Source organism: Urocitellus parryii, chromosome 1, assembly GCF_045843805.1.
Source record: "Urocitellus parryii isolate mUroPar1 chromosome 1, mUroPar1.hap1, whole genome shotgun sequence".
NCBI classification, from domain to species: domain Eukaryota; kingdom Metazoa; phylum Chordata; class Mammalia; order Rodentia; family Sciuridae; genus Urocitellus; species Urocitellus parryii.
Genome location: NC_135531.1, coordinates 19589388 through 19615374, shown reverse-complemented (window position 1 = coordinate 19615374; position 25987 = coordinate 19589388). Strand labels below are relative to the sequence as shown.

The 25987-nt window shown below is 38.7% G+C and overlaps 2 protein-coding genes across 4 annotated transcripts in view; one reads left to right on the top strand and one right to left on the bottom strand.

The window, feature by feature from the left end:
* Positions 1 to 5517, bottom strand: part of Nup155 (nucleoporin 155) — a 59681-nt gene extending 54164 nt beyond the window's left edge. For both annotated transcript variants that reach the window (XM_077795508.1, XM_077795510.1), the window contains exons 1-3: positions 5247 to 5517; positions 2447 to 2584; positions 1707 to 1803 (exon numbers count right to left, since the gene is read on the bottom strand). In XM_077795508.1, coding sequence (XP_077651634.1) covers positions 1707 to 1803; positions 2447 to 2584; positions 5247 to 5403 — 392 coding nt within the window. In that variant the 5' untranslated portion in view covers positions 5404 to 5517. The remainder of the gene's footprint in view (positions 1 to 1706; positions 1804 to 2446; positions 2585 to 5246) is intronic.
* Positions 5518 to 18355: 12838 nt separating this feature from the next.
* Wdr70 (WD repeat domain 70) overlaps positions 18356 to 25987 on the top strand; it is a 300524-nt gene continuing 292892 nt past the window's right edge. The window contains exons 1-4 of one of the 2 annotated variants that reach the window (XM_026401788.2): positions 18356 to 18455; positions 18551 to 18616; positions 22503 to 22586; positions 22931 to 23692. In XM_026401788.2, coding sequence (XP_026257573.1) covers positions 18431 to 18455; positions 18551 to 18616; positions 22503 to 22586; positions 22931 to 23019 — 264 coding nt within the window. In that variant the 5' untranslated portion in view covers positions 18356 to 18430 and the 3' untranslated portion in view covers positions 23020 to 23692. Of the gene's footprint in view, positions 18456 to 18550; positions 18617 to 22502; positions 22587 to 22930; positions 23693 to 25987 lie in introns of those variants that run through there. The other variant, XM_026401787.2, reaches the window with a different exon arrangement.

The window sequence follows — 25987 nt, the reverse complement described above, 5'->3', positions numbered from 1 at the left end:
TTTCTGATGAGTAGAACACTAGCTGCAATAAGCAATAAAAAAAATCCACAAAGTTACAACTATCTTATATTTGATAAAGGGGCTAAAAGCATGCAATGGAGGAAGGATAGCATCTTCAACAAATGGTGTTGGGAAAACTGGAAATCCATATGCAACAAAATGAAACTGAATCCCTTTCTCTCACCATGCACAAAAGTTAACTCAAAATGGATCAAGGAACTTGATATCAAATCAGAGACTCTTTGCCTGATAGAAGAAAAAGTTGGCTATGATTTACATATTGTGGGGTCGGGCTCCAAATTCCTTAATAGGACACCCATAGCACAAGAGTTAATAACAAGAATCAACAAATGGGACTTACTTAAACTAAAAAGTTTTTTCTCAGCAAGAGAAACAATAAGAGAGGTAAATAGGGAGCCTACATCCTGGGAACAAATTTTTACTCCTCACACTTCAGATAGAGCCCTAATATCCAGAATATACAAAGAACTCAAAAAATTAGACAATAAGATAGCAAATAACCCAATCAACAAATGGGCCAAGGACCTGAACAGACACTTCTCAGAGGAGGATATACAATCAATCAACAAGTACATGAAAAAATGCTCACCATCTCTAGCAGTCAGAGAAATGCAAATCAAAACCACCCTAAGATACCATCTCACTCCAATAAGATTGGCAGCCACTATGAAGTCAAACAACAACAAGTGCTGGCGAGGATGTGGAGAAAAGGGTACTCTTGTACATTGCTGGTGGGACTGCAAATTGGTGCGGCCAATTTGGAAAGCAGTTTGGAGATTCCTGGGAAAGCTGGGAATGGAACCACCATTTGACCCTGCTATTGCCCTTCTCGGACTATTCCCTGAAGACCTTAAAAGAGCATGCTACATGGATGCTGCCACATCGATGTTCATAGCAGCACAATTCACAATAGCTAGACTGTGGAACCAACCCAGATGCCCTTCAATAGATGAATGGATAAAAAAAATGTGGCATCTATACACAATGGAGTACTATGCAGCAATAAAAAATGACAAAATCATAGAATTTGCAGGGAAATGGATGGCACTAGAGCAGATTATGCTTAGTGAAGCTAGTCAATCCCTAAAAAACAAATACCAAATGTCTTCTTTGATATAATGAGAGCAACTATGAACAGAGCAGGGAGGAAGAGCAGGAAGAAAAGATTAACATTAAACAGAGACATGAGATGGGAGGGAAAGGGAGAGAAAAGGGAAATTGCATGGAAATGAAGGGAGACCCTCATTGCTATACAATATTACATATAAGAGGTTGTGAGGGGAATGGGAAAATTAACAAGGAGAGAAATGAATTACAATAGATGGGGTAGAGAGAGAAGATGGGAGGGGAGGGGAGGGTGGATAGTAGGGGATAGGAAAGGTAGCAGAATACAACAATTACTAATTGGGCATTATGTAAAATTGTGGATGTGTAACCGACGTGATTCTGCAATCTGCATTTGGGGTAAAATTGGGAGTTCATAACCCACTTCAATCTAATGTATGAAATATGATATGTCATGAGCTTTGTAATGTTGTGAACAACCAATAAAAAATAAATAAATAAAATAAAATAAAAAAAAAAAGAAAAGACAGTTTCTGATGAGTAGAACACTAGCTGCAATAAGCAATAAAGGTTAACTGAATTCCAGTCACACCAAAGCAAACAAGACTTTAAATACATACCCATCCTCATAGTTCCACATGAATATGTCACTATCAATTGTTAGCCAAGCTCTGCTGATGGCAGGAAAAACTCCCATCATGCAGTTACACTGCATATCTGATACAGTATGAATGTAAGGTAGAAAGAGTTCAATTTCATTTCTCTTCAATTTGTTTCAAAAGTATTTTTTTAAATACTTTTTTTAGTTGTAATTGGACACAATGCCTTTTTTTTTTTTAATTGTTATGTGGTGCTGAAGATCGAAGCCAGCGCCTTCACGTGCTAGGGAAGTGCTCTACCACTGAGCCACAATCCCAGCCCCATTGCTTCAATAGCTTTTGACGTAAAGTTTACGATTAAAAAAAATCATGATATGGGAACTGGTGACATACCTGAGGGGAAAAGCTCTTGACTACCATATGTAAGGCCCTGGGTTCTGCTCATTTTTAATATGAAGAGCAAACTACCCATGTATTTAAATGTATTTTAAATAAAACTCTTAAATGAACTTATATGCAATACTAATTCAAACCCAAATCAAGAATTATAATATTGAGGGCTGGGTTGTGGCTCAGTGGTAGAGTGCTCGCCTAGCATGCACGAGGCACTGGGTTCCATCCTCAACACCACATAAATGTAAAATAAAGATATTGTGTCCACCTAAAAATAAAAAATAAATATTTTTTAAAAAAGAATTATAATAATGAAAACACCAATTTTAACATTTTTTCAAATAGTTAAATAAGAAGTAACAGGATACGTCCAAACTGTTCGACAAGTTCAGGTGGGAGAGGAACTCTTCGGATGGAACTGATCTCTGGAAGATTGGGTACTGATAGCAAACCAGGTCCTTGTAGAGGATAATCCATATCTGACATGCCTGAAACAGTGGGATTACCTACAAAAAATAAAATGAAGCATTTATTTATGATAATAATGTATGCTCATCAATTGGGCATACAGAAGCATTTTAAGCTCCCCCACACCACATACACAAAAAGAGTGCATGTGATGTTTCTAAAAGTACAAAGAGAATAAAGGAGTCTTACCTAACATAAACTGGGAGAAATTCCAGTGTTGAGTGGGCAGTTACTATTTTCAACCCTGACACAAAGGTTATGGTTCACAAAAAAAATACAAATAATACTATTCGAGTAATATCCTACTGGGAGAAAAACCACAGAAGCTCTTTAAACAGTGTTCTCAGTGGGTAACCTTTCTCTTATTCTAAGACTCAGATCACTAAGAATTATTCTACTGTTTGTCTTACTGATCCTGAACATTAGAACCAACTGACAATTATCCCAAGTACCTTTTCAGGCTCTACAGAATACAATACAAAGATGTTGGGGGAGGCTGGGGATACAGCTCAATTGGTAGAGTGCTTGCCTTGCATGCACAAGGCCCTGGATTCAATCCCCAGCACCACCACCAAAAAAAAAAATTTTTTTTTAAAGATGTTGGGACGGGGCTGGGGATGTGGCTCAAGTGGTAGCGCGCTCGCCTGGCAGGCGTGCGGCCCGGGTTCGATCCTCAGCACCACATACCAACAAAGATGTTGTGTCCGCCGAGAACTAAAAAAAAATAAATATTAAAAAAAAATAAAAATAAAGATGTTGGGAGGAGCTGGGATTGTGGCTCAGTGGTAGAGCGCCTGCCTCCCACATGTGAGGCACTGGGTTCAATCCTCAGCACCACATAAAAATAAGTAAATAAAGATATTGTGCCCATGTATAACTAAAAATTTTTAAAAAAGATGTCGGGAGAAGCTGACATATAAAGCATTTTTTAAATGTATTATGGAAGTTAAAAAAACATTTACAATCAATTCCTATGTACTGATTATTCACCTTCAACAATTACCAATAATATGCACAATGTTTACGTCCACTCCTCCAATGGATTCTTTTTAAAGCCAATTCTAGACATTCCATTTAATCCAAAGAAAAAAGTTTTAATAGAACAGTGCACATGATAATGGAAATGAAATTCCAAAAGGTGGAATTAATACTTTTAGTGAGGATGGGAATGGTTAAGAAAGCCTTCAGAAAGACTTAAATTTTTTTTTTTTTTTAGTTATAGATGAACACAATACCTTTATTTTATTTGTTTGTTTTTTATGTGGTGCCAGGAATCGAATCCATTCTCTCTCTCACGCACGCTAGGCAAGCACTCTACCACTCTACAACTGAGCCACAACCCCAGCCCTTCAGAGATATTTTTCCAGGGAGACTGGAAGGAGTCTGTTAGATAAAGAATGAATATGCTAGAAATTATATAGCGTATAATAAGATCCTGAAGAAAAGTCTTCTTATACAAGACATGTTAAGCTCAGGGTGACTAGAGGCATGAGCAGCTCAGAAAGGCATTAAGAATAGAATGCAAAAGAAGGGAAAGAGATTAAATTAAAAAGGAAAGTGTTTGTAAAGGGATCTGATATTTAAGAGGACTAGAATAGAGGGACTCATTTTACATCTTCTTTTCAAACCTAAGGAGGCCAATGTGAAATCACAGTTGCTAATAGGCCAATCCGACTTTACAAAACAAGCCCACTTGTAAAGGTCTGCCAGAGACAAATATTGTCTGTTTCTAACATTTCTAATTACAAGTATCTCAATTAGAGATTTTTATAAATTGTCAAAGGTATTTTTGGTTTACATTGCACATATTATCCTGGTTAAATAACCTTGGTTCTTGCTCCAAAAATCTCATCTATACTTCTCTTAAACATCTCTGCTTTTCTCCAATTTCCAACTCACAAAGGACTCACTTCTTTCATTTATTTACTTATTTATTTATTTGGTTGTATATGGATACAATATGTTTACTTTATTTATTTATTTTTATGTGGTGCTGAGGATTGAACCCAGTGCCTCAAACATGCTAGGCAAGTGCTCTTACCACTGAACCACAACTGCAGCCCCAGGACTCACTCTTTTTATCAACTGATGGAACTCCCTAAGCCCGGAGGAGTAGGTTAGAATTTTAAAACCGTTAAACGAATAACTTGCCACTCATCTCTCTTTTGTTGACAACATACCTTGCCTTACCCTCCCTGTGTATTTACACTACCGATTTCCCTGTTCTTTTCCTTTATCACACTGGGTAGATGACACCTCCCAGCACTTACACATTACACCAACTGTACATACAGTAAAACATATCTTTGAAAGAACGTAATAAGTTTCCAAATCAACTGTTTGCTCTTTTGATTTGCTCAATTGTTAATACAAGGAATGAACAAAGATGGGACTTAGGTCAGGAATTCTTTCCTATCTGGTCTTGGTGATAAACACTTGAGGGCAGTGGGAAGATCTTTAGGGCTAGGGGAAGCTTGCTCTTCACTCTTATCCTCTCAAATATCTACAATGAAGAAACTAAGTACAGGAAAAGAACCGAAAAGAGGCTATTTGTTGTTTCTCAAAACCGCAATAAACAGCGCTCTAAACCTCAGGATGTCTTCGCTGGGACCAATTCCGGGGATAAAGACCAAGTTGGAGCCAGACGACAGCCCTTTCGGCTGAGAAAGCAGGGGCACCAAATGGACACCGATCACTCACTTGGAGCAGACACCATGAGCAGCTCAGAAAGGTCCGGGTACATGCGGTCTTCTTGCAACTGACGGTCGATAAGCCGCCCCGCATTTTCCAGAGCTTCCTGCAGGGCTGAGGCCGACGTAGAGGTCGGCATCACTGCACCCAGCAAAGAGGACGGCATGCCGAAAATCGTAGACAACAGAGTCGACAAATAGTCAAATCCCAAGGAGAAAGCCCAGAACACCCAAGAAGCTAACTCAGTTAGGCTGCTTGGGGCGCGCGCGCCTAACGAGCTCCCGGGCGCCAGGTCATGACGCACTTCCGGTTCGTCCGGGAGGGAACTGGAAGACGCCGTGGTGGAGCTGGGCAGGGGAAACAGTTAAGGGGGCGGAACCTGGGGGCGGAGCGAGGGGGCGGGAAGCTCTTTGGAGGGAACCCGGTGAAGGCCCTCCGAATGGGCTAGGGAAAAGTGGGGAGAGGTCGTCCAGGAAATAGAGGAAGGGGGAAAGGGGAAGGGGTAGGAAAGGAGTGGGGAGGGCGGGGTCGGGAGGGATAGGGCGAGGAAAGAGGGGAGGAACCGGGGTAGTGGGGTGCGGAGGCGGGCGATCGGGCTGTTCTGGTTGCGGTGGGTGTCCTCGCGTGCCGGTCCCTGGCCTCGAGCTTCCGAAATCGGAATCCAGCAACTGCAGTTATTTGAGTACGCGCGGGGTGGGTGGGTGTTGCCATTGGGTGGGGGGGCAGATCAGTTACCTTCGTGCTCTAAACTTCCAACAATGGCTAGGAATTGGTAAATTGTTTGAGACAGATTTCTTGTGAACCATAATTTCACTGTGTTTCTCATGGACCAGGTGGAGTAAATTAAAATTCGTTAGGGTTTGCGTATCTTCCTTTTGGGCTTTGTTATTGTAAAACATTAGATGTTTAAGGAGTTATCGCGTTGTACACGGGGGTCACTGTGTGCATTTTCTCTCCCGTTACACAGATGGAAAAGACTGTTATAATTCATCTTTTTATCCCCAGTACATAGTGCATGAATTGGTATAAAGTAGGTAACCAAAAGATCATCCAGATCTTTTAGGACAATGAATATCTATTTTGTATCTGACATATGCCTGCTGCTGAGAATATCAAACACAACATTCCTGTTCTCAGGTGCTTCACACGAAGCTATTCAAACGCATCACTATAATTTTTCTGATTAGTGTGTAAAAACTGCAGTAGGACAATGAGAGTTGCAAAGAAAGCCGAGAAACTCCATTTCCTAAAGAAAACAAATTGGATAACTCAAGGCACCCATTTTCTTTTTTTTTACTATTATCATTTTTTTAAATATTTATTTAGTTGTAGATGAACATACAATATCTTTATTTATTTTTATGTGGTGCTAAGGATGGAACCTAGTGCCTCACACTTTTGAGGCAAGCACTTTACCACTGAGCTACAGCCCCAGCCCCAAAGGACCCATTTTCAAAAACAGTCCTTATTGAGAACCTCACCTAAGTAAGCATCATCCAGTTCTTCATAATTTGTTTAATCAACAACTGAATTACTCTAAATGGGTCATTTAGCATTTGAATTACCCCCAACCCAGTACTATGGATTGAATCCAGTGTTATTTTTATCCACAGTCCTGATTTTGAGATAGGGTCTCCCCAAGTTGCTGAGGCTGGCTTGGTGTTTGCAATCCTACTGCCTCAGCCTCCTGAGCTGCTGGGATTAAGGTGTGTGCCACCATGCCAGTTTGAGTTACTTGTAACTGCCTCAAAATCTTGGCTGAATTTCTGAATATCAAAATTTCTATGACATTTATGGTCTATACACTTATAATTCGACCCTATGGAAAATATTCAGTAGTCCTCCTTATCTTGTTATGCCAGATTCGCGGGACCCCAGTAGACCTCCAGGAGCCGAATCTGATGAAAGCACACAAGAGTCTTTATTGCAAGCTCGAGCCTGAACTCACAACCATTCCCTATGCAGTGGTCCCAGGGAGTGAGTCCGGGTCCTTTGTTCAGTGAGATTTTATAGGTTTTTGGGGAATAATCTATGCGTCACTACATCACACTGCAAATCATTCCATACCTCTGGAAAATCAAAAAACTCTTAACATTGATTAGCACATTCAATGGCAGGAACAAGATGGGTAGTGGTGATTGGTTAGTACAAGAAGGGGATTCTTTTGAACTGATTGGTTTAGGCCACGAGGGGTGTACGTGCTAAACTACATGGTTTCCCAACTTGTTATCAACCACCATAAACTACTTGGGGTCATCTAGCATTCCAGGTATTCTCCCTGTCTCATCCTGATTGGAGGTTGCTGGGGGGGGGGGGGTTGCTATGGGTCCTCACCTAGCCTAACTGAGGGACACCTGGCGCCTCAGACCTCTCCTGTTATTTACAGACAAACAACTCAGCAGGGTGGGTATGTGCTTAGGAATGCTCTGTGGGTTTTTCCAAGGACAAGGGTCACGCCCCCTTCCTTAGGACAGGCCTTGAGGTACAAGCTGCTGTTATTTACTTTTTAAAATGGAGTCATATTAGTTTCTCAACCTGAGGTGATAGTTCCAAGATCCACAGTAGCTGCTTGAAACCCTGGGTAGTACCACACCCCACCCACCCACACACACTTTGTTCTTCCCTGTCCATGATAAAGTTTAGTTTATAAATTAGGCACTGTAAGAGATTAATATTAAGAGAAAAGTTGTAACAGTGTACAATCATGAAAGTTTGCACTTGGCCACTATTAAGTAAAACAAGGGTTACTTGAACACAAGTACTGTGATACCATAACAGTAGTACAGACAGAGTGGATACAGTGGACCAAGGGGTGACTCATGTCTACAGTAGGACAGACAGTAGTTGATGTGAGATTAAATCATTGCTCAAAATAGCACTCGATTTAAAAATTACAAATGTTTATTTCTGGTGTTTTCAATTTAGTTTTTTTTTTTTTTAATCTTTGAAACATCAATTTTATACAATTTGTGAAAAAAAAAAAAGAAATTTTTCTCCCAAAGCATGGGTGAAAGGGCAAAGAACAGGTCAGAGGGAAGTGTCCCAGGGAAAAGTAGCTATGACATGTCTGGAAGTGTCCCAGGGAAAATCTATGATGGGTATCGCAGGTGGGAGCAGAGGAGACTCTTGGTGCATCTAGATGCACTCCTGCCTGGAATCTATGCGGAGAAGCCTGATCCAGTTGGCACACCTCGTTCCAACACCATGATGTCAGCATCCACGGAGTTCAAGATCTTCTGGCTTTCCATTGGTTCTGTCTGTCTTGGCTCTATGTTTCTATTGGAGCCACTGAATGCTGAGTAACCGAAGCATGGTATATAACACAAGTTGTGGAATGCAGTTGGCAATCCTCTCCCTCACCCTCTCCCAACCCCTGCTGTTGTTGTGGGATTGTCCTGTGGATACCTCTTTGGGAGGATGAGCTGCTATCTTCTGTGACCCCCCTATTGAGGATCATTGAGGAGTCTGGCCTGCTGGGCACAGGGTCATGCTGGGAGGCTAGGCTGAGAAGGATGTGTCTACGTGGAAAAAGCAGAGAATAATGGCAGGCACGCTGGCACTTCATCACCCTTCTGCCAGGACTGCTTGGTCTCCTCAGGCTGCTGCTGCTCATAGGGCAAGGGAAGGGCAGACAGAGTATCCACAGGGCCCAGGTGAAGTTCATGCTTCATCTGGACTGAGCAGCCCTCCCACTGGGTTCTCTGGTGCTTGAGTATGAGGTATATAGCCATCGTGACATCGTACTTTCTACTTACTATGGACACCCAGGTATTATAGTGGTCATTACCCATGTTGATAATGATTTTCATAATTGCGATACCCGGGAGTTTGGGGAGTGCCTCACTAGAAGTGAGTGAAGCTTCCTTGGGCTGGCTCAGCCATTGGTGCTGTATTACCTGCTCTGTGATAGGCCTCTGCATGGGGTCCATTGTCAGTAATTTCACTGATCAGGCTCTGTGCTCCCCCAGAAACATGTGGAGGAATGTTATATGTTTCTTGCATGATCAGCTCCTTGACCTCCTTACCAGTGCTTGCCATAAATGGGTGTTTCCCTTTGAGCATAAACTAGAGAATGACACCCAGACTCCAGATGTCAGTCAGGGGCCCCTTCCTTCCACTTGATGACTTCCGGGGCAACATAGAGGAGGGTGCTTCAGGACCTGTTCAGTTTCTTCCCAGCTGTGAATCTGGTGCTCAAGCCAAAGTCAATGAGTTTGTCATTGCCGCTGGCATCCACCACCACGTTCTCCAGCTTCGGGTCAAGGAGCATGATACCCTTCTCGTGGCAGCTTCCCTACTCTTAAGTTGTTCTTGTTGTGTGTTTTGGTCACTGTGACAAAAGAGCATAGCTTCACAAATGGATGTGTGTGTGTGCGCATGCAGTGCTGGGAACTGAACCAGGTCCCTGCATTTGCTGGAAAAGCTCTCTTAATGTGCGCATCCCATCCCTGGGGGTGGAGCTTCCTGGCCTAACCAGCTCTCAGAACTGTTACATTGAAGCTAAACTATCAACCAGGATTTTGGAGAGATAAATAACATTCAAACCACAGCATTTGATAAACAAGAGCCTAGGGAGCTGGTCTCCACTAGATATGCCCTTCGTGAGGGGAGTCCTTCAGGTTGCACTGAGGACATTAGATAGGAATTCAGATCTTGATGAAGACAGAAAGATACCTGGTAAAGCAAATTCATTATAAAAGTTAGTGCTTCTTTTGTCTTCTACAAGATGTAAGAGAATAATGTATCAAAACACCCCAATTTGGGCTGGGGCTGTAGCTCAGTGGCAGAGAATAAACAAAATAAAAGGCATGCTGTCTATCTAAAACTACAAAAAATGTTTTAAAAACATCCCAATTTTATTCTAGATATTGAATAATTACCATATATAGCACTGTAACATCAGTAACCCAAGGGGAAGGGTTGGAGAGGCACAGCAGCCACATCTGTACACTACTGAAGTCAAGTTGCTGTAGATTCACACCAGAGTGACATCTCTTTCTGACATTAAATTTAACCCCCATGGGAACTACAAAGAAAAACCAATAGGGCATACCCAAAGTGAGAGGTAAGGGAATTAAAATGTTTCACTAGAATCAACTAAATAGGAGGAAAGATAATCATATAATAAAGCAAGTCATATTGAATGAAGCTTGTGCTTCTCCTTATAAGGACACAAACCACACTGAACCAAGGGCCATGATAAACATCAAAGCCCCATACATGTCCAAACTTCTATGCTATAAGCACTTCTTCTGGCCTATGAACTATCTTAAGTGAGAACAGGGACTGGGTCTTATTTAATTTTGGATGCCCTAGTACAGAACTTAACACCAAGAAGTTTTTCACTTAATGTAGGTTGATGGTTCTTTGTTGTTGTTGTTGTTGTTGTTTGTTTTTGCTGATTGAGTGGGTGGATGGATGGATGGATGGACAAATAGATGGATGAACAGATAAGCAAGTAGGTGGAGGCATTGATGGATGGAAGACAGGAAGGATGAATAGTTAGATGTATGGTTGTGATACAGGTCTGAAAAATCAGGATTGGGTCCTCATTCCTCTGGTGTTGAAGATTAAACATCCAAGAAATGCCAAGGAAAGAGTAAAAAGTAAATTTTACTTAAGAGACAGGAGATGGGGGGCACTTCTCTGGACACCTGGAGAATAGGGGACCCAGAGCTCCTGCCCTGTGGGAGTGGGGGTATCTTAACCCTTTATAGTTTTTAGGTTTCCTTTCTTCTAGTGCCTGCTGACCAAAAGGCAGAAAAAGAACTGTCCAGGGGGTGATTGCTTGTGTTGAAAGTGTGATTCTTCCCTTTCCCTAGAAGTGTTAGCGATCCATTGTTGGGGAAGTGCTATCTATTTATTGCCTTGTCTTTGATAATCAGCTATCTGTCCTTTGCCCCAGTCTCATTCCCCACTCTGAATAAGGGAAATGGGCAATGACTGCTCTGGTACTTCAGATTGAGAGAGGGTGACATATGGCAAGCAGTTTGGGTTTCCCTTTTAGGAATGTTTTGGGTCGGCCAAGGATTCCCGGTAAAAGTCTGATTCTGAAAGAACAGGCCTTAGAGTTATCTGGAGGTGGGCGCTTCATGATGATATTGATGAAGGTGCTCTTGCCTGAGTACTGCAGCCCCATCAGGGTCATCTCTATCTCCTCCTTTCAGAACAGAAAATGGAACCAGTCCAGGAGGCTGGAGATGAGTGCCAGAATGATGATGGTGTGGAGCAAGGACAGGCAGCAACATGGTGAATACTTCCACACAAGCAGGCCTTGGCCTGGACCCTAGACCAAAGTTTTCTCAGGGCACCGACCTTCAATTTAGTATTTTTGGACTGTGGTTGACCACTGGGTAACTGAGAAAATGGAAAATAAAATGGGGTGTGTGGTGTAATCAGAATATTTATTACTGATACATAAATGGGCAGTTGGTTCTCCAGTTGTCAACTTACTTATATTTGGTAGATCTTAGATTGAAATGTGGTTGTTTGGCCTGGAGCTTGTTTTTTTTTTTTTTTTTTTTTTTTTTTTTTAATGGTGCTGGGGATTGAACCCAGGGCTTTGTGCATGAGAGGCAAGCACTGTACCAACTGCGCTATACCCCCAGTCCCTGGAGCCAGTTTTTAATTTGACACAAAATAGGCTATTGAGAATTTTCAACTCTACAAATTGGATAATCTAGCAATATTGGTCTAATACTTCCCATAGAAACAATGGTCCTGAGGGGTAATATAATGTTTAATGTTTACATATTGTCTATGCCAGCTTTCCTGCTATAATTGCTGAATTGAGTCTACACATCCAAGACTGCAAAGTTTGAAATACCTAAGTTTCAGCCTTTTACAGGAAAAGTTTGCTATGCTGACCTCCTTTCTTTAACAGAGATTCCAAAACTTGTTGGCTTCAGGATCTCTTTATTACCTTAAAAACTATTCAGGATTCCAAGGAAACTCTGTTTTGTATGGGTTATATTTATTTATACTTGTTAATAACACAGAAAGAAAATTTAAAAATTAAAATTCATTTAAAAGTATAAGAGACCAAATCCATGTTAATATAAATAATATATATTTTATGAGAAATCATTGTACTTTTAAAAACTAAAACACTTGTAAGAAGAACAGAATTATTTCACATTTTTACAGATGTCTTTAATATTTGGCTTAACAAGACAGCTGGATTCTCATGTCTGCTTCTGCTGTCAATAGGTTGAGATATGTTTAGCTGAAGAAAAGCTGGTTTCAATTATATAACTGGAAAAAGAAGTTTTTTTTTTTTAGAGAGAGAATTTTAATATTTATTTATTTATTTATTTATTTTTTAGTTTTTGGCAGACACAACATCTTTGTATGTGGTGCTGAGGATTGAACCTGGGCCGCACACATGCCAGGCGAGCGCGCTACCTCTTAAGCCATATCCCCAGCCCAAAAAAGAAGGATTTTAATAGCCCTTTAGACACTTGTGAATATTCTTTGGCACTGGATTAGACTTTACAAGTGGTAGTTTCTTAAAGATTAGCTGCGATGTAGAATTTGAAATTGTCAGTGATATACACCCTCCCTCGCTCCCATCAGTGAGTTTTTTTTAAAAAAACACTTTTAGCAGTTTTAAAAATATGTATTTTTAGATGTTGATGGACTTTATTTTATTTATTTATTTATATGCAGTGCTAAGAATTGAACCCAGTGCCTTAACACTGAGCCACAACCCCAGCCCCAGTGAGTTCCATTTGTTCTTAGTTAAATTAAAATCCACTGGTCTGTCTTGTACTTTGAATTGATGTTTTATCCCCACATGATTCTGTATATTATGTGCTGATTACTTGGGAAATATTGGTTCACTGAGTTCTGCAGAACTTCCAATGTTGACATATTTAATTAACCAAAAGAAAAAGTTATCATGTTAATATCATTACCTATCTTATACAAAAAATTAAGGCTAGTTGTGGTGCTATGTCTAATCCCAGTGACTCAGGAGAATGAGGCAGGAGGATTGCAAGTTTGAGAACAGTCTGAACTTTGAGAGATCTTGTCTCAAAATAAAAATTAAAAACACTGGGGGAGTCCCCAGTACAAAAACAAACAAACAAACAAACAAACAAAAAACAACGAAACAACACTGGTTGAATCCCCAATATTAAAAAAAAAAAAAGTTTTGGAAACTGTTAAACTGAAGAGAGCTATTGAGTTTTCTTTTCTTTTCTTCTCTTGTGATCTTTTGTGGCTATTGAGTTTTTGAAGTTTCCAGTTTTCTCTTGAAAATTCTAATTCTGTTGGTAACAAGTACAGTCATTTTCCTTGAATTGACAAACTCATTTCATTAATTCTGGAGAAAATATTTCCTAAATACGTATATCTGAATAACTATACTTTGTGAGTCACCGTATCAGGCAAAAATGGTGGTTCATTAAAATTCTAACAACCCAAATACAAGTGATTTTCTTCTTAGAGGACCATCATATTTTGATGTCTTAGTTGTGTTCTATGTTTTATCACCTAAGTATTAGACAGACATACACTCAAGCATAAAGATTTAATAAAATTAATGCTTATTGCTTTATTAAGCACATTATTAAGGGAAACTGGTTTCGTTTATAGTAGATATGTAACAAAAAATACAGTGACTACTACAGCATTTTGCTTGCCACTCCCTTGATTTATGTTATGGATCTAGTAGTTTTACCCACCTTTAAAATTATAAATTAGAAGACCACTAGACTGGAGCTGGGCCTGTGGCTCAGTGACAGAGTGCTTGCCTAGCATGTATAAGGCACTGGGTTCAGTCCCTAGCACCACATTAAAAAAAATAAACAAAGGCATACTGTCCATCTACAACTACAATATAAAAATAAAAAGATATTGCTGTTGAAAAAAGAAAAGGCCACTAGACTAAGGTAGTTTGACTTCCCTGAGTTCTTACGTTCACAAAGCAAAACTCAACTCAGTGTAAACGGTCACATTTGACACCAATCAGAAATTTGCTGACTCCAAACTAGAGACCTCTTAAGTTTAAGTAATCACAAATTGCCAACTAAAGTTTAAATGAGACTTTTCTTTCTTTCTTTTTTTTTTTTTAAATAATTGATCCTTTATTGTTGCAACTCTTTGGTTAATTCCAGAGTTCTGAAACAGTTGATTCTGAAAATGTTTTTTAACAATATTCTCATTGCTTTTATGGAGGAACAGATTTCCGGAGATCCTTATTCTACTATTTCCACTAATTTCCATATTATATTTTACATTTTATTTTACTTTCAGGGTATGGTTTTTTTAAATTTATTTTTTAAAATTTTTTTATTGGTTGTTCAAAACATTACAAAGCTCTTGACATATCATATTTCATACATTTGATTCAAGTGCGTTATGAACTCCCATTTTTACCCTGTATACAGATTGCAGAATCACATAGGTTACACATCCACTGTTTTACATATTGCCATACTAATGTCTGATGTGTTCTGCTGCCTTTCCTATCCTCTACTATCCCCCTCCCCTCCCCTCTTCTCTCCCTACCCCATCTACTGTAATTCATTTCTCTCCCTTGTTTTTTTTCCCTTTCCCCTCACTTCCTCTTATATGTAATTGTGTATAACAGTGAGGGTCTCCTTCCATTTCCATGCAATTTTCCTTCTCTTTCCCTTTCCCTCCCACCTCTCATCCCTGTTTAATGTTAATCTTTTTTTTTTTTTATTGGTTGTTCAAAACATTACAAAGCTCATGACATATCATCTTCCATACATTTGATTCAAGTGGGTTATGAGCTCCCATTTTTTACCCCAAATACAAGTTGCAGAATCACATCGGTTACACATCCACATTTTTACATAATACCATATTAATGACTGTTGTATTCTGCTACCTTTCCTATCCCCTACTATCCCCCCGCCCCTTCCCTCTCATTTTCCCTCTCTACCCCATCTGCTGTTGTTTAATTCTCTCCCTTGTTTTTTTTTCCCCCTTTCCCCTCACAAAATCTTCTATGTAATTTTGTGTAACAATGAGGGTCTCCTTCCATTTCCATATAGTTTCCCTTCTCTCTCCCTTTCTCCCACCCCACTCGTCTCTGTTTAATGTTAGTCTTTTCCTCATGCTCTTCTTCACTGTTCTGGTTAATCTTCTTCTTCTTTTTTTTTTTTTTTTAAAGAGAGAGTGAGAGAGGAGAGAGAGAGAGAATTTTATTTATTTTTTAGTTCTCGGCGGACACAACATCTTTGTTGGTATGTGGTGCTGAGGATCGAACCCGGGTCGCACGCATGCCAGGCGAGCGCGCTACCGCTGAGCCACATCCCCAGCCCTAATCTTCTTCTTAAATAAGACTTTTCATTAGAATGATTCAAATAAGGCTACTGCTCCAGTTTAACAAGTCAAATATTTTCTGTGCTCTAGTCCCGTGTTCTCTCCCATAAAAGCCTTTCTCTTGTGCCCCTTGGGCAAAGACCTGAAGGGCTTGTGGTCTCCTGCCCCCCAATTTATGAATCATTGTTTGCTGAAATAAATTTTCATATTTAAATGTGTCTCACTTTATTTTTTAATATCACCATCAGTGAAAATGTCAATGGAATGAAAAAAGTAAATGATGTCTTCGCGTTTTTATGAAAATAGTTTTGATCTCATGGACATCCTTAAGCAGGTCTTCAGTTCACACTGAAATCACTGCTCAAGTAGCTTCCTTTATTCTTGATTTTAAGTTGACTGAATCTGATTAAGCTTCTGATAGGTATTTAGGTTTTTAAAAAATCTCTTTATTAGAATGGAAATTGTAATGCTTTGTGTCTGAGTGTGTAATATATCCCAGACATTATTCTAATTCTTTTATGAGGATTAACTCATTCAATCACCAGAAAAAACTGTAATGTGATGAGTGCTATTGTTATCTACCTAACAGATGAATAAACTGAAGTACATAGAGGCCAACTCACCCAAAATTATTTAATCAAAACCAGGCATGGTGGTGTACCTACATAATCTCAACTACTTGGGAGGGTGAAGCAGAGGATCCCAAGTTCAAGGTGAGTCTGGGCAATTTAGCAAGGTGCCATCTTAAAATAAAAAGGACTTGAGGATATAAATCAGTGGTGGAGTACTTGCCTGACATGCCAGAGCCCTGCATTAGATCCCCAGTATTGAAAACAAAACAAACAGGATTTAAACCTAGACATTGTGGTTATTGAACTCATCTATGTAACACTATATTACCTCTTAAATATTTGATTAATATATAAATTAAGTTCATTTGCTCCAAGAAAATCAAATTTGCCCTGTTACACTTAAAAGTTATGATTATGAATTTGTTTCACACAAATAAATACTTTAATGTAGAAGTCACTGCTAGTGCAATTATTGCCTTTTTCTTTCTTTCTTTTTTCTTCTTTTTTTTGTATATCCAGGATTGAACTCAGGGCCACTCAACCACTGAACCACATCCACAGACCTATTTTGTATTTTATTTGGAGATAGGGTCTCACTGAGTTGCTTAGCACCTCCCTGTTGCTGAGGCTGACTTTGAACTCATGATCCTCCTGCCTCAGGCTCCTGAGCCTTTGGGATTACAGGTGTGCACCACGGAGCCTGTATTCTTTATCAAAAGCAAATACATCTTCTTGTGACTTTTCTCTAATGATCATGAATAGCTGTTCCTACTGATTGATACCTCTCTTCCCTTTCTCTTTTTCCTCTAGTACTTTGTAGTCTAAAATTTTATGTATCATCTCAATGCTTCACCTACCACCCTTGACTACTAAACTGAAATAGCTATTTATAGGTAAGGGTGTGGATTAATAACAAACTGTATTCACAAAGTTCTGTTTAAGTAACTGATGCTTGCGTAGCTGTACTCAGGCTTGGCATTAGGAAACTTATTTTTATAAAAGCAAAATGAATTAGCCTTATTTATTGAAGTTCACATTGAGTTAAGTAATCTCTAGATGAAGCCCTACTTTGTTTCAAATTATATATGCACTGTGTTTTGAGACTGGATATAGAACTAAAAGAAGGCTGATGTGGTGGAAAATAGTAAAAAATGAAGTCAGAAATGCAGGAAAGTTTTGGAGGCCAAGATAATAACTTTTTTTTGGTGCTGGGGATCAAACTCAGGCCCTTGTTCATGCTAAGTAGGGACTCTACCCCTGAGGTACATCCTCAGCCCCCATGTTAATAATTTTTATATTTATTCTAAGAACAATGGAAATTATATTAGGCTTGATCATTATCATTTAGTGTGTACAAATAAAGCATAATCTGAGTTAGGAGACTCAAGTGGGGCTAATGAGTACCTTTATGAATGCATTTTCATTCAACAATTTATTAGGAGTACACACAGCTTTAGTAAATTCCAGAAATATAAGGATAAATAATATACCGTTAATTCATAGTATGGATAAGGAGTCAAATTGTAAAGAAATCAAAGCCAATGGGAATTGGAAATACAATAAATATACACAAAAATCGTTTTGGGACCCTTGCTCTGCTCTGTAAACAAGCATTAAGCTTGACTAAGGTCAGGAGCTTGAGAGCGTTTTCTGACAACTCATAGTCACGCGGGTTTTTTTTTTTTAATTTCTTTTGAGTACTCTTGGGTAATGGAGGAGATAATACTCCTTTCTTCCTTAAGAAATATTTAAAATTAGAGAACTGTGGGAATTTTGTCATAAAGAAGGCTAAAACACAAAGAACAGGAGATTGTTGACTTCTTTTTATATTCTGTGAGGATTTTCATCTGGGCAGCGAACTCATCTGAAGAAGTCAAAGGTTTTGCCTGGGTTAGTGGAACACTTTAGTAATCACAGTCACTCTGGAGACTGAGGCAGAAGGATCACAAGCTGAAGACCAGCCTGGCAACTCAATGAGACCATGTCTCATTGATAAAATAAAAAAGGCCGCGATGTAGCTCAAAGGTAGAGCACTCCTGGGTTCAATCTCCAGTAGTCGGGGAGGGAAAAAAAAAAAAAGAGTCATGGGTTTTAAAGAAATTCCAAATCATTTTTCCCACCAGCTGGCTGGCCGCTCGAGCGGTGCTTCCCCGCCCTCCCGCTAGGGCGGCGCTGTTCGCAAAGCCTCCTCGCCTTTGCGGAAGGCGCCGCTCTTGGCGTTGCGGCATCGCTGACACTCGGAGGCGAGACTTCCTCCGCGCTTGCAGGCTGAGTGCGGTACCGGTGTGGGCTGCGGCTGCAGGACGTTTCTCTGTGCGGCTTGCCATGGAGCGCTCGGGGCCCAGCGAAGGTGCGTTTGGCAAGGCGAGCCGGGGTGGGTGGGCGTGCTGTCCCTGGTGCCCGGCGCCGCACTAACGGGAGCTCCTCTCCTTTTTCTTGCCACAGTGACAGGCTCAGACGCGTCGGGACCCGACCCAGAGCTGGCAGTTACCATGGGCTTCACGGGGTTCGGTGAGTGAATGGCCGGGGCAGAGCCCCGTCTCCTTTTGCAGAGGATTTAAGAACTGAAGGTCAGGAGAGAAGGCCGAGTTGTCACTTCTGCGTTGCACTTGTGGCGTGCCAACTCCTTTTAGATTTAGCGTAGACTCTCCAGTTTCTCGACATTTTCCTCATTCGTCTTCTACCCTTCCCTTCTGTTGGGACCAGTGCACACGACACTTACCGACAAGTCTTGAAAGAAAGGTACAGCTTTTGGGACTTACTGAGAGGAGAACATATGTTGGTGGAGAAGGAGTTGTCTCTTTGCGTCCTGAAACAGAGCTAAGAAATGGCCTTTTTGGAAAAAAAAAAAAAGGGCGGGGGGAGTCATTAGATAATATTATAATTGTTGTTCGATCCCCCCTTTTTAAAAACATTTATTTATTTATGTATCTTTAGTTTTAGGCGGACACAATATTTTTATGTGGTGCTGAGGACCGAACCCAGTGCCTCACGCATGCTAGGCAAGCGCACTACCACTGAGCCACAACCCCAGCTTCTCGATCCCCCTTTTGTTAAAACATTTTTTAATAATGTATGAAATATGATATGTCAAGAGCTTTGTAATGTTTTGAACAACCAATAAAAAAACATTTTTTAACATTTACTTGTTAGTTGTAGGTGGACACGTACCTTTATTTTATTTTTATGTGGTGCTGAGGATCGAACCCAGTGTCTCACACATGCTAGGCAAGTGCTCTACCACTGAGCCACAACCCTAGCCCTGTGCTTATTTTTGTATACCGTGCTAAGGATCCAACCCAGTGCCTCACACGTGCTAGGCAAGCACTCTGCCGTGGAGCCCCATCCCCTGTTCGGTCCCTTTTGCTTCTTTTTCCTCCAGAATCTTTACTTCAATCTTTGTGTGGACCCTAGTTATGGCACATTATGAGGTAAAGAAAAGGGTCTCAAAAAGATGTAGTCATCGGTTAAAAGCATTGCCCTCAGTAAAAATCAAATGTAAATTGTTTTTCCATCCCAGTTTTGCTGGGAACAAATGTCAGGCTAATGTATTTAATTCATTTATTCAGTTCATGTCTTCAGCCATATGTTTACTATCTTCTGGTGAACACAGATCAACAAATAGGTAACTACAATATTTATTTTCATTTCAGATCTTTTTTTTTTAAATTTTAAAACCCTCCCCCCTAATTTCAAAAACAATACTTATTAATAGCAGAAAAATCTAGAGAACACAGTAAATCACAAGGAATAAAGTAAAATCACTCATAATCTAAAAATCAAAACAAAACTTCTCAGTTTTTTTGTATTAAGAAAATTAATATACTTATGTGTAAATTTATATTATTATTATTAAGTACTGGGGATTGAACCCAGGGATGCTTACCACTGAGCTACATCCCAGTCCTTTTTTTTTTTTTCCTAAATATTTTTAGTTGTAGACGGACACAATACTTTATTTCTTTATATTTATATGGTGCTGAGGATTGAACCCACACATGCTAGGCAAGTACTCTACTGCTGAGCCACAACCCCAGCCCCCTAGTCCTTTTTATCTTTTATTTTGAGACAGGGTCTTTCTAAGTTGCTGAGGCTGGCCTTAAACTTTAGATCCTCCTGCCCCAGCCTCCCAAGTTGCTGAGATTACGAGCATGCACTATTGTACCCAACAATTTATAATATTACGAAAGACAATATTTTGAGGATTCCTGTATTGTAAAATGTTCTTCCAAAACATGAATTTTTTTTTTTTTTTTGTACTGCTGGGATCAAATCAAGGGCTTCATATATGCTAAACACATGTTCTACTACTGAGTTATACTGCTGTCCTAAAACACGATTTTGAATGAGTGGATAATAGACTAATAGTGCTGTAATGTGTAATATTTTTAACTTTCCCTTACATGGTTTGTAATTTAAATTTTTTAAAAATAAGGCTAAAAGAACATTTTTTATGAATAACACTTTTCTTTTTTCTATAAGGCTTTTTATGTGTATTTCTATAGAGTAGATTTCTAAAAGAAGGGCAACTTTTTTTTTTACAATGTAAATATTAAAAAGTATCTAAAAAATTGAGTATGCATTTTTAAAAGCTGCTTGATAGTTACTGCCATAATGCCCTTCAGAAAGGGTGTTTCAATATGTACCAAAGTCAGCAGTTTATAGTAGGAATGCCATTCTTATGATACCCTACCAATGCAGAATACGAATTATCATTTTAAAAAGTGATATGTGAAAAATATTTATTCTTTTTACTTTGTGTTTTAAAATTACTTTGTGTTTTAAAATGAACATGTGGTTCATTCAAACATTGAGATTCTTCATAATTTCTTTAAACTCTCAAATTTTTGGTGTCCTATTTTTCACCATTATGAATTGATTGTATTGCTAATAATTAAACATGGGACTTACACATTGGGGGCCATTTTTTTAAAAGATGGGGGTGGTCTCATTATGTTGCCCTATTTGGGACTGAACTCTTTAGTTTAAATATTTCTCTAGCCTTAACCTCTGGAAGTAGCTGGGACTGCAGATGCACTAAGGGCCAATGTTTGAGGATTTAACCTGAAGGCTTTTGGTTGTGTTCATTATTACATTGTTAATAAATTCTACAATCCAGTATTACATTCCTTTACTCAAGAGTGAGAGGAATGGTCCAGATGTTTATGCCAAGTAGGGGAAAGTTATGGGGATTATCCCCATTTCTACAGCTTTACATTTCACATTTAGTGTTTGGTTCTTTGGGAGTTTTAATACTATGTTTAAGATAATATGCTTAAAAATATAGTTAGTAATTATATATTTTTTTTCCTGCTGTAACAAATTACCACAAATTTAGCATCTTAGAACTAGGCGATAATTAATGGTGCTGTTTTATCAGTCAGAAGTTCAGGTGAGCTGTGCTGCTTTCTCTGCTCTGGTGTCAAGGCAGAAGTGTGGTGTTGGGAAGCCTGTTCTCTCATCTGGAGGATCTGGTGTGTGTCAGAAAAATCTGCATCCATGCTCAATACAGTGCCTTGCAGCCTTTCTGTCTGGCTGTCTCTTACTTCCTTAGCATACATGGAGTTCTCTTCAATGTTGTCCTTTTGTCTTCAAGCCAACTTCAGTGCCTTGAGCCCTTCTCCTGCTTTTGAATCTCTTTGAAAAACATATCTGTTTTTCATCTTTGCTTTTTAGGGCTTTGTGATTAAAATGGACTGACTAGAAAAGTCTCCCTATTTTAAAGCCTGTAATCTAATTATATCTGAAAAATCCCTTTTCCATGCACTTGGAATAGTTTCTCATGTTCTAGAGATTAAGGTGTGGACATTCTCCATTCTGCTCAACACACCATGGTTAAGGATCCAAATAAATTAGGGAAGTATAAGGAAGTTGGCCATTTAATGTTACAGGTTGAGCATTCCTAATTGAAACATCTGCAATTCAAACCTTTTGAACATTATGACAGTGTGCAAAAAGTTTTGGATTTTGAATTACGGATGCTTAACCAGTAAAATCTGTGCACATGTTCCAAAATTTGAAAAAGTCCCAAATCTGAAATGCTTGTGGTTCTAAGCATTGGATAAGCGATATTCAACCTATACCTAGTATTTGAGGTTACCATTAAAAAGTCTCTGTAGGGCTGTAGCTCAGAGCACTTGCCTAGCACTGGTGAGGCACTGGGTTTGATTCTCAGCACACCACATTTAATAAATAAAATAAAGTAAAATGTTAAATTAAAAAAAATTCTCTGTAATCTAAATTCCTTTTTCCTTGATTTTTTTTTCTTCTTATTTTGGAGTCTTGATAGAAAGTAGACAGCCTAAGTGGTTATTGATCAGCCAGTAATTATTAAATACCTGAAGTTTGGCCAGCTTATTAAAAGATAGTCATAATCTGTCATTTGCTCCTGTTTTAGGAAAAAAAGCTCGCACATTTGACTTGGAAGCTATGTTTGAGCAAACTCGAAGAACAGCTGTGGAAAGAAGTCGGAAGACACTGGGTAAGAAGTTCAGATATTTGTCCTTTTCCTTTTATTGGTTTAAATACTATATGTACTTAACAAGACAGTTAAAAGACAGAAAAATATTTTCAAAGTTGTTTAAGGACCATATGTGCTGGTTCTTTTTTACAAGCAGAACTTGAATTCTTTTTTCTTTTTAAACATGGTAAAAGCTGCACCTAAATAGGATAAGAAGGTCTGCATTCTAAAATCTTTTAAAGTGTGTTCTGTGAACAAATAAGGATTCTCAATTAATTTATAGGAATCAGAATAGCAATTTCTTTATTACCTCTCCTCCCATTTCTGTCTGACTCTCATTTCATTTTTTTCTTTCCTGCTTACAGCGGAACCAGTATTTGGAAGGCTGGGCCAGAGGTGGCTCTCAGAGCTGTTTACACCACTGACTGTTGACCCAGACAGTATAGAAAATTGAGAATACAGTGAATGTGGCTGCTGCTGTTGAATCCCTGCTTTAATGAGTTGTATCAGACTTTTAATGAAGGCCTTAATTTCCAGACTGGTTTGATACCAGATGGTTGGCAGTTCTAGGTACCACCTCAGAGTTTTCGGAGAAGACTGACTCCTCTGCTTTCTTTGGATCTGATTCAGCTCATTCTTACACTAGAGAAGGGGCTAGCAATCAGACAGACAGGACTCCTCAAAAAATTCAATTTAAATGAATATTGTTATCATCCTTGTCATTGATGGTTTAAAAGTGATAAATGGTTTAGTAGCAATATCTAACATTTAGATTGTGAGCTTGAAACAAAATATTTCTGGTTTTTGGAAGAAAATTGTGTGTGTGTGTGTGTGTGTGTGTGTTTGTGTGTTAAAAAGGTAGCTATGTACATACACTATTTGGTTTTTAATCTTCATTATGTGAAATTTCAAATTACACATACAGTAGTGAACTACCATTTACCTATCACTCAGATTTTAACTACTCTAACAATTCATTGTTGGGCTTGATGGCACAGGCTTGTAAACTCAGTGATTTGGGAGACTAAGAAAGAGGATCACAAATTCAAGGCAAGACTCAACGAGACCATCAGCAACTTAGTGAGACCCTGTTTCCAAAAAAAAAAAAAAAAAAAAAAAATCAAAAAGGTCTGGAGATACAGCTTAGTGATAAAGCACCCCTGGGTTTAATCCCCAGTCCAAAAAGAATAAATAAATAAATAAATAAATAAATAAAGCAAGCTACTGTTCCATTTGCTTCCTTTCTCTAATTACTTTGAGGCAAATCCTAGACATACTGTTTTATCTATAAATATTTAAGCATGTATCATAAAGCAATAAGGATCCTTTTAAAAAACCAGAATATTTTTTTTGTAGTTATGAATGGACCTTTATTTTTTATTTATTAATACACGGTGCTGAAAATCAAACCCAGTGCCTCACACATGTTAGGCAAGTGCTCTACCACTGAGCCACAACCCCAGCCCTTAACCAAAATACTTTATAAAAGATAGGAAAAACCAAACTGTTTTTCCTTTTCTCACATACTTCATGTCTAACACCAAATGTGTGGGAGTTTTTCCTCTGGCATCAAGCAGTTCTTATATGAACACCAACTGGGTTTTTAGCAACTCAATTCATTTCTGAAACTACTTACCTGGAGACCTCCACAGTACTGCTACCACTTCAGATGTTAATTGCTGGTCCCAGATTGTGACCTGTGTCTCTGATCCACTGACTATAAAATGGCATTCTCATGACCCCCACCTGCTGTACTTGATAGTTTTCTAGGACATCTCTCAGAGCTTAGGGAAACACTTTACTTAATATTTACTGGTTTATAAAGGATATTCTAAAGTATAGAGATGAACAGCCAGGTGAAGTGATGTAGTGGGCAAGGTATGGGTTTGGGTAGATTCAGGGTACACCAATCCCTAAGCTCTTCCACATGTTCAGTAACCTTGAAGTTCAACTATAGTTTTCAAGAGGTTTTATAGAACTTATCTCTAGCCAACCCCCTTTTTTCCCCAGAGTAGTTCTATCCTGAGACTGTCTAGGGGACCTACAGTGATTTACCTCAACTTAAACTGGTGTGATCTAAAGGGGCTCCTAATGAATAACAAAAGACAGGGCTGGGGATGTGGCTCAAGCGGTAGTGTGCCCAGGTTCGATCCTCAGCACCACATACAAACAAAGATGTTGTGTACACTGAAAACTAAAAAAAATAAATATTAAAAAATTCTTTAAAAAAAATAACAAAAGACAGTTCGGACAACTCAGGAAATTCTTAAGATTTTAGGAGCTCTGTGGTTGGATATGGGGACAAAGATCAAATATATTTCATATTGTATATCACATGCTATTATCACATCTAAAAAATCAATTTTAATATCATACAAAGGTATGTTCTCTGAGATATATTTACAAACATTTCAAGCATTTATAAACATTTTTATGAATGCTTATACTGTCAAAATTTTGGTATATTGTATTTAGTTCTTTATGTATGTCATACAAAATGCTTTGAACAGGGCTGGGATTGTGGCTCAGTGGTAGAGCGCTTGCCTAGCATGTGTGAGGCACTGGGTTCAATCCTTAGTACTACATTAAAAATAAATAAACAAAATAAGGGTATTGTGTCCATCTACAACTTAAAAAAAAAAAAAGCTTTGAACAGGGAGATATATCTTATTTAGCAATATAAGTTTTGTAGTCCCCAGCAAAATAGGTTCTTAGTATATATTTGAGGAAATTGAATTTGATTTAGAATTGTAATACTACACTTTAAAAAAATCCTGACTATCTGGAAAATATTTTAGATTGGCACAATCCACTGGAAAAAGCTTGGCATATGGAGCTGGAGAATTTAGGTTCGAAGTTCAGCCCCATAATCTACTAGATGAATAAAGCTGGATGGGTTGTCAAACATCTGATCCTTAAATTCGCTGTTAGGTGGATATGATAAGATCTATCTTGGGGGTTCTTGGAAGGGATTAATATGTTGGGCATATTATCTTGTAAATAGTCAAGTATATTTTTATTTTTAAATCCTATAATTTTTCTTCATAAAACATGTATGTACTCCACCTAAGAGGAATTTCAGGGAATCATTAGATTTTTACATTTCTGAAAAATTGTCTCAAGACTGTTCTTAATATTTATAACAAGTTAAATGTATTAAACTCTCTTGATTTAGTATTATGTTCTTGGACTTGGACTGCTGTTTCTACTCCTGATTTTAACACCTGAATCTACATTGATGTCTGTTTGTAAGATCTGCTTAGCTGTAGTATGTAAATGGAAAATGTGATTTGGGATAATTTATTGGAATATGGTAGTAATCTTCACTGTCTGGGAAGTTATTCATTGGAAGACATTATTTTTGTGTTTGCCCAATTTGGCAATTAAATTACATCCAGACAATTGGATTGACATACAATTTG